At 42.8% G+C, this 9,211-nt stretch overlaps 2 protein-coding genes across 2 annotated transcripts in view; one reads left to right on the forward strand and one right to left on the reverse strand.

The window, feature by feature from the left end:
* Positions 1-496: 496 nt before the first annotated feature.
* Positions 497-3,225, forward strand: LOC118407331 (biogenesis of lysosome-related organelles complex 1 subunit 3-like). Its single transcript, XM_035807796.1, has 5 exons — positions 497-617; positions 953-1,081; positions 1,451-1,546; positions 2,113-2,234; positions 3,091-3,225. Exons 1-5 carry the CDS (start codon positions 497-499, stop codon positions 3,223-3,225), a joined length of 603 nt encoding a protein of 200 aa, XP_035663689.1.
* Positions 3,226-4,721: 1,496 nt separating this feature from the next.
* The window catches only part of LOC118407332 (ATP-dependent DNA helicase Q1-like), a 12,653-nt gene continuing 8,163 nt past the window's right edge, over positions 4,722-9,211 (reverse strand). Inside the window, exons 11-17 of the mRNA XM_035807797.1 lie at positions 9,081-9,163; positions 8,583-8,674; positions 8,027-8,151; positions 7,371-7,521; positions 6,546-6,673; positions 5,686-6,137; positions 4,722-5,016 (exon numbers count right to left, since the gene is read on the reverse strand). Of these exons, the coding sequence (XP_035663690.1) occupies positions 4,722-5,016; positions 5,686-6,137; positions 6,546-6,673; positions 7,371-7,521; positions 8,027-8,151; positions 8,583-8,674; positions 9,081-9,163 (1,326 nt within the window). The remainder of the gene's footprint in view (positions 5,017-5,685; positions 6,138-6,545; positions 6,674-7,370; positions 7,522-8,026; positions 8,152-8,582; positions 8,675-9,080; positions 9,164-9,211) is intronic.

Genomic DNA, 9,211 nt, shown 5'->3' on the forward strand with positions numbered 1-9,211 from the left:
GGAAGATGTCTGACAGGCATCGAAACGTCAGCAGGTGACATAAACTGGTTGTGTAAACCTGATGAAAGTATTTTCGGAACTGTACAGATGGGAGATAGTCAAACATCTCAGGTTAGTGTCCACTATTAGTTAGTAGCCTGTCTTTGGTCAGTGGCACAGAGCGGATCTGTTGTCACTGATCAAATACAACGAAAACTGTCTCAAACACCTGACCGTTTGCAAATTTATCCAGTCGTTGAGTAACGAAAACTGTTATGTTGCACATCTAATTATTACTAGTACCTGAATGCCTATGACTAACCTTCATCAACATAAAATGATAACTTTTTTCTATTTTAAGTTCCTCTCTGACCCCAGGTGACCCAGGGACATGTCCAGCCAGCCTGCAGGTGGTTATGGCCAGTTAGTTGAGTATCTGTTACTCTGCATATCATATTACCTCAGATGTTTAACACATATATTTTCTCTCTTTTTTTTTGCCAGGTTGACCAGAGACATGTCCATCCAGCCTGCAGGGTTCCAGGTGGTGGTGGCTGGTGAGGCCTCGGAATCGGAGGATTCAGATGGGGAGGTGGCTGCTATACTGGAGGGGGGTGCTGGCAGGGGGGGCATGCCAGGTAGGTGTGTGTGTGTGTGTTGGGGGGGTCCAGATAGGGGGGTCATGCCAGGTGTGCAAGTGTTATGGGTTCTTAACATGCCCAATGTGTGACTTTCCTCTGACAGGTAACCTCATATCTAACTTCAACAATGCTATCTGATAAGATTCTTCAGAAGATCTTTGACTAAGTTTGAGGTATTGAAAAATGAATAATTAGTTTTACCTCTCATTGTAAGATCCTACCCAGAAGGCAGAAGTGTATTCACCTCTCCTTCTAAGGAGAAATAACCTGTCAAAGACAAATGTAGAATAGTTTTGAAGGATGAATGATAACTTTGACCTCTCCTTATCCAGACCCCGCCCAGAAAGCGGGCGTGGTCGTGAGCGGGGAGGCCTCGGAGACCGACGACGAGTCAGACACAGAGCTGGGGGCAGAGGTCACCGCAGCGGACAGGCAGCAGCAGACAGCAACATTAACAGCAGGTATTAAACAGAAGTAAACATACACAGCAACAGCATGTTACATGCAGTTGTAAACATACATGTACACATTGTCATTCAGCACAATCTCAGCAATGTAGACATACAGTCGTTAGTCATTAACAATCCATCTTCTGAAGGCCGATTCTATCTCTTCCTTATTGCGCAACTCTTGCATGGACATAGATTATGAGTAGTTTGTATAATCCTAAAGTAAAAACCCTATGTCAGTGGATGCTGTCTGAAACGTCTGGCCATTTCCCAAACCTATCCAGTTCCTTGAGTAATTGTTTAACCTTCCATATCTTATTACCTGGATGTCTAACCTACATCAATGTAGTGCTCAATGTGGAAACTCTGATTTTCTTGCAGAAGCACCATCAGAGAGTGAAGGACAGTCTCATGCGGGAAAACCGGAGGCCGATAAAATCCCTGCCAAGTACAACACTCTGCTGCACAAGAAACTGGGTAGGGAATGGTTCTTACTATCTTGGTGTGGACTTTAATACTTTATCCAGTGTTTGCAAATTATATACCAGGCCTTTAGCAGTCTACAAGTATGGTTCAGCATTGAACAGCACACACTGCTAAGGTTTGAATGATTGAGGGGCAAGATATACTTTGTACGCTCTGCCAACAAACTGGACATTACCAAGTGCAGAACTGAACGTTATAAGTCTAGTGCCATTCCGTACATGGTTCGTCTACTCAACTGCTGATGTCTAAATGCCGCCATGCCTTAATCCTGCCAGTTTTGTACGCCGCTAATTTTCGTTTTTGATAATCGCTGGTCGATATCATGTATATATTTATATTCGTACCTAACTGATTTTACAATTACTTCTATTTTGCTGATTTGCCTTTGTAGAGATTGATCGAATGCGTGTATTTTATTGTGATATTGCAACTGCAATTCAGCCGTTGGGCTGTGAATGTGGCGATATGTTTTTGCTCAAATATAACACATTTCTACATAAAAATCATTCCAATAAACAGTCTCTCATTTGTCATAAAAACTTGTTTCTTGTCCACAGACGAGAGGAACAGGAGTTTAAAGAAGAATATTAAAGAATTTCTGTCAGCCTCATATCACCATGGCAACAGAACCATCCACACCTCCACGGAACATCTCATCAAGTCCAAGGCTGCTCTGCAGGTGAGAGACAAATGCATGGTGGGATGGTAACAGAACATGGTGCAGCATGCGCTGTCCAGCGGTTAGCAGCCTCTGAAATAAGAGTTTGAATCTAGGCTGTGTCACTCACTTGACATACACGCTACTGGAAAGGGTTGCACTCCTTAGGTTGGAATGGTATGCCATGGTCCACTTTCAGTTCTGCTAGAAAATATATCTATCTTAAACGGTTCATTGTATGCTTCACCAGTCACCACACAAGATGTGACTTGTTGGAAAGAGTTAGGGGGATTTGCTAAGCCGTGGTCCACTGTTTATTGTGCTTGTAGAAAAAGAATTTCCCCCAGGTTCAATGAACCTGTGAATACCTGCACATACTGTCTGTCTTCTCTGTGAACATCAGTGAAAAAATACCTCTTCAGTGAGCTAAACTGGTTAGGGATCACTTCTTACTGATAGGAGGAGATAGAATCTAAGACATGCTCTAAGTGAAGGCAGTTCAGCACCAGGGACAGGGTCTGAAATATGTACTCCATACTAATCTTTTTTAGTGGGAGGGTAGTCACATGTAACCTTCACACACCAACAGAAAAGCTGGAATGGTAGAATCTATGGCATGCTCTAAGGGAGGGCAGTTCAGCACTAGGGACAGGGTCTGGGATTTTTACACAAACCTGGTGTGCTTTGCTATAAAAGCAGTTTACTGGATATGCAATACAAATGAACAGTATCCTCATACATGTCCTCTTACCCTTAAACCAGGACGTGACCCATAATCTGAGTGTGATTCAGCGAGACCTGGTGTGTTACGCCATGAGGCAGTTTGTAGGATATGCAATTATCCTTAGGCTAACACATTTCATCTCCCCCCTCCCAGGACGTGACCCATAACCTTAGTGTTATCCAGCGAGACCTGGTCAGTCTGCAGGAGAAAGTGGACATCATCTCCACGTGCAATCTACTGCCACAGCTAACTGTTCCACCAAGGCACACAGCAGCACCATCCAGCTGACATCATCTCCACGTGCAATCTACTGCCGCAACTGACCATTCCACCCAGAGAGACGGCAACACCATCCAGCTAGCATAGAGTGTCTTACACATTGTCAATCTCCAAGGCCCCCTTTCCACTAGACGGTGATCACAATGCGCTCTCACTGTGACCTAAATAGGATATGTGTAACCTTTGATTTCATATTGGGTATATCATACAAATCGTAGTGCGACCCAGAAGACAACAAAACACACAAAGTGTAAAAAAAATTGTTTCTTTTCCATACAATTCGTTGAGCAATCTGTTAAATCTTAGTCCGCTGAGAGAGCATGGTGAGAGCACCGTCCTAGTAGAAAGGGGGTATCAGTTTCAACAATAACTGTAAATTCCAATGGCAATATGTACAAAGTGCTAAGTTCACTCAATCCAATAATATCAAACAAAATTAGACCTGGTCGGCACTTGGCTGATAGGATTTAATTTCATACACAACCCTTATTATTTTCAGTCAGGCACATTCATGGCATGAAATCTCTAACTTTTTCTAGACAAAAGGCATATAGTTGATCTTAATAAACTCTTGATATACAAATCATAAAATTTACAGTATGTACTGAATTGCACATTGTTTAACATGTCTAAAGACATACATGTTACACAGTGTTATAAAGGTGGTCCCAATGGTTTTAGCAGGGCTTGTGAAAATGTACTGATACAGAAACAGCAAGGAAACCTGCTGCCATGTGTGCCACTGTAGGCACTACAAGGGTCTGAACGAACAGATCATTTTAGCATACCAGTTAATACCGTGGTAAATACATGTACAGTCTATGCAGCAGTCATGTTTAAAAATGGAGTAAATAAACAGCAACCAATACATCCCATTGAATACTTTTGTGGAGGAAATACATCTACTGTACTGGTGTGCACTTGTATAATACTTGAATGTAAGTTCATCTGTGACGGTAGTTCATTATGGTTCTTAAAATTGTAACATAATTGTATAATACTTGTTTAGCCAGCAGTAAGCATTTTTTCTATAAAGAAATCAGTAGTATAAAGTTATTGAAACCAATAAAAGATTGAGGGCTGCAAGCTATCATAAATTAGCAACCTTCATACCTGGATGTGCCATATTGTTATAAATGATTGCTACATGAAGCAATAAATGAAACATCTGTGAGTGTGCTTGTGTCACAATTGTTAGTGTTGGCTCAATGTCTGGGAAAATTAGAAACAGAACTGGTGGCATAAACTAACTTCAAAACAAGTTGTGCTTTGAAATGGTGGTTCTTACATTCCTCTTTTTGAACACATCTCTCAAGTGTCCTGATCACAAGCCTGATTTACAGTCCTGCCTTCATCAATACCAGACCTCTCAAGTTTTTAATTCTTGGTATAGTGGTGGTACATAATATTAGTATATAGTAGCGATACAAAACCAGTATTTCTCCTCATCTCCCCTCAAAATGTTATTCCTGAGTCGTAAGTGTGGTCATGTGCCACTCCTTCCCCTAAGTGATCCCCCAGTAGGGGTTGTTAGGGGGGGAGAAAGAGAAGTAGAGCTGGTTAGATAAACGGCTCCTTCTCCTGCGTTTCTGCCCCATGCCCAGTCTGCTGCCTGATTCCATGCCAGCAGCATTCTGCATCTCCACACGAGACATTGACATTGCGTACAACAGGGTCCTTCTGTGTTTCTGTCCCATGCCTGGTCTGCTGCCTGATTCTGTGCCATCAGAGTTCCGCATCTCCACACGGGAGGAAGACTGTGTACTGAAGTCACCACCGTGGTCAACGCTCCCTACCTGTCTGGACCAACACAAGCAGCAACATTCTGTAACTCAAGATGGTAGTGACCCCCACGTGAACCTTGGACCTAAAAAAGGGTGAATGTAGACTGAAGGTGGACTTACTTGTGTCAGAGGGGGAGTTACTCCCATAGTAAGTCCCCCCATTTTGCCATGTTTGAGAACTGTGTACGTTGGTGTTAGTTTTGGTGGACTATTATCCAGAGTAAGGCAGTAATTTAGGCAGTAAGTCCATCTTCAGTCCTCCCTGAGTAAGTCCATTTTCAGACCATTGGACGTACTGTGGGTGAAAAGGGGACTATGGTCCATGGTAAGTCGTTCACAAGTCCAAGGTTTGCAAAAATTGTTGTAAATGAATCCATAATTGCTACATGAAGCGATAAATGGAACAACTCTTTACTTTATACTGTAAATGCATTCAAGTTTGTGGGAATATAATTTCGTGGTAGTGAGTAAATGGAGTTGGTTTTGAGCTTGCAGTAGTGCCAAATACTATAGTCAGACAGTGTAATGGTAAAATGTGTGTTTTTGATTGCAGTGAAGCAGCCACCACAAAAACCACAAACATAAAACCACTGCAAACATGTCTGCATTCACAGTATGTAAACATTGTTGCAGTCTTTGCTGTACTAAGTTACAACTTCAGTATTCTGAATTGTCTCCATCATACTGTGTTTGTGAGCTCTCTCTTTTCTCTTCAACATGGTTTTTCCTGGGCTCCTTGTGGTCGCTTTTCTTGACATGTTTTTTCCTGTGCAGCTGGTCTGATGATGATGATGAACGGTTCTTTCTCTTCCCCTTGTGTTTTTTCCCTGCCTCCATGCCGGCACTGTTCTGTAGCTCTACATGAGAGGTAGACTGTGCGATGCCAGTTTTGTCTCCACCTCCCACCTCTCTGGTACTAACACTGTCTGAAACTTTGCCTTTACTTTCATAGGGCACAAAATCATCATCATCATCGTCCCAAATCACAATGCAGTCTCCATCTTCTGCACTCTCTGGCCTCGAGGATGAACTTCGATCAAATCCAAAGCTTTGCCTCCTTTCTGTGACAGACACGTCTGAATTTGGAGCCGTGTTGGATGTTTTCTGGTTGCTGGTAGCTTCCGCACTTAGAGAGACCTGTATGCGAGAAAGACGCTGATGTTAGAAAGTTAAAGCGAGAACTAAGTCGCAATATGTTGCGCATGAAACATCCGTGTGGAAATCCCCTGTTTTCCAGCCAATAACTTACATTTAAGTGCAATAGTAATGTCATGTATTGAAATTATCAACAGCAGTGCAATATAAAGCAAAATTTGGTATACAAGTGAAAGAGTAATGTATTGAAAGTCAGTTGTACAGTCAGACCTGTACATTTTGTACATGTAATTTTTTACCTTGTTCCCTACAGAATTTACTGATTCTTATCGAGGGGTCAGTCTAGGCATCTTCTTTTTAACTCATTTAATTCATCTTTTATGTTGACAATGTTGATTTCAAGTGTGTCTCATGTATATACTTTTGCGATGAAGATGTAGTTACACCCACCTCCCTGCTGCTCCCCGATGCTGCAGTACCACACGTAGCTGCTGCTGATGTTCTGCTCTTCTTCCTCTTACTGGGGATGCAGAGTGTCACCTGCACTCCTCCACTTGTCAGGCGATGGCTCTTGGGGCCTGAAGAGGAGATGCAAGAAATCAAAGATTTTAATCCTCAGTGCAATGTTTAGAGTACTTCAATGCTCTAGCATAGCTCTAGCCATATCATAAACTATAAACTGTTGATCCAAACCTTCAAACCTCGAGAAATGTTAGGAGTTCACAGTGCTAGCTGCCTCACTGTTAAGCTCCTCGTTCCAATTAGTTGGTAACTGGGAGATCCTGGTTCAATCCTGGATAGGGCATCTCAGTTGAGCTGCACCCGGCTTTGGCAAATGGACGTAAAAGTGGGGGTGTTGTGTTTGAGGAGGCGACTCGAGCACGTAAAAGGGGAAGTGCTAGTAACCCCTCCCTGTAAACATATACTAGTATCAGGATCAGTGCTACTGAAACAACAAGGAAAGTTGTCATGGAAGCTCATCTGTGTTGGTAATAATCATAGAACAATTTCTTCCAACACAAAGATACATGTACATGTACACATGGATGAAATTTTCCACAAGGAAACTTGCTGCCCTGTGTGTCACTTGGCACTGCAAGGTGCACAACAACAACAATACACATAAGATTATGAATCCTTCTCCAAGTACCTGGTACTAAATAACTGATGGTACTGTAGGGAGTGAAGTGGTAGTCCTCCCTCAGGTATCCTTCCAGTAACATGTGGGTGATGACTCTCTACAGTACACACTTACTATACAGTTAAATACAGTACCTGGGACCAGATAGCTGATGGTACTGTAGGGAGTGAAGTGATAGTCCTCCCTCAGGTACCCCTCCAGTAACATGTGGGTGATCACTCTCTCCCCCATCTCACGGGTCAGCCACGCAGGGTGGTTACCGTGGTTACCCCTCCGCTTGTCCCCCTGCAAGAAATGTGGATGGTCATGGTATTCTATCTTAGCACAAAAGTTCAGCTGTGTTCAAGTAGAGTACATTATAGATAACTGCTAACGCTTTGCTTCCAACACTGGAATTAACACCAGGTCCAGAGGGACTTACCCCTCTAAATTTTTGGACCAACTCCATCAATCTTGTTCACAGCATGAATGACCCCTGCTATCTCTATAAATTTAGAGGGGTAAGTCCCTATCATGTTATTTCCAGTATTGGAAGTTAAGTGTTAGCAGTTTTCTATAGTGGTATTATATCTGAAGTTTGGGCTGCTGCGGTGGTTTAAGGGCACTTTTGGGAGATGATGGACTAAGACAACTTTCCCAAGACAACAAAGAGAATACATCTTGAAGTTCATACTTTGGATGCTAAGACACTCTCTTCCAATATTTGAACATGTACCAGCAAACCGATAACAAACGGTTATCATCTCTAAACATGCCTTAATACACCCATTCCTACACCAGTTTTACCCACCTTCCCCAGCCAGCTGTCCGCCAGTTTCAGCCCAGTCAGCCGCTGTTCCTTCGCTGTCGCTGACTGGATGACCCTGACGACCTCCTGGCAGAGGCTGGTCACGTCTTCTTCATCTGTTACAGTGACTGTGAAATATAGATTGGGAAATCACCCTTTGTACCATTTGAAATAGAGCCAAAAAGCAGTTACTCATGCAACCGGATATGATTTTGGAAACGGTCAGATGTTTCAGATGGCATCCACCATCTTTTGTCACATGATCTGGCCTAAAATTTAATGCTCAGTTTAATACTCACTGACAGACACATTCATATATATGGTGACCAGCCCCACCAGCTCTGTCCTGCCACTTGCTACATTATGTAATCAAAGACCACAGGGTTCTGCTACTTTACCAGTATTGATGGTGACAGCCAGGTCACTCCTCCACTACAATGGTGGTCCCGAGTCTGAGAACGTGCCTCGAATAAAAATATATAGGTACAGTAACTGCAAGGAAACTTGCTGACCTACATGCCACTAGGCTCTACTAGGATTTCAATGAATGAACACATACCTAATGTAGGGTCACAGACGTCGCACATGCCGCTGCACTTCGTGGAGTCCCAGCCTTCATCAAAGTGGTCGGCAATGATGGCACGGCGGCACCTGGGGGGAGGGGGTGGTTGCGCAGAAGGTTGTAAAATGTAGAACATACCTCGATGAAGGTTAGACATTCAGAGATAACTGTTACTCAAGCATCTGGGTAGATTTTAACATGATAGTGTTTGGTTAATACCTGCGTGGTTGTTGTGTTCAGTTGCTCAGTGTCACTGATGAAAACATACACATAGTTGATGCTGCCTGAAACATCTGACCTTTTCAAAATCTATGCAGTTGCTTGAGAAACATCTTGCATAATGTACTGCATATTAGACAACATTTATGCTTTAAAAATAACTACATTTTGTGCATTGTATTTGATAAACTGAAAACTTTTTACCACCAAGATTTCTTTGTATAACTATGATGGTAACCATCAAAGATAAACTTTGATGTAAATACATGTCCCTACCTGTTGACATCATGACAGTACTTGACCATCCCGTACAGCTTCTGCTGCCCGGTCTGCTCTGTCATCACCATGGTGCTCTGTCTAAATATGTCCTGGAAACCGTAATGACCCCCCACGCACCTGAGCGGTAG

This window comes from Branchiostoma floridae, unplaced genomic scaffold, assembly GCF_000003815.2.
Source record: "Branchiostoma floridae strain S238N-H82 unplaced genomic scaffold, Bfl_VNyyK Sc7u5tJ_1305, whole genome shotgun sequence".
Lineage (NCBI taxonomy): Eukaryota > Metazoa > Chordata > Leptocardii > Amphioxiformes > Branchiostomatidae > Branchiostoma > Branchiostoma floridae.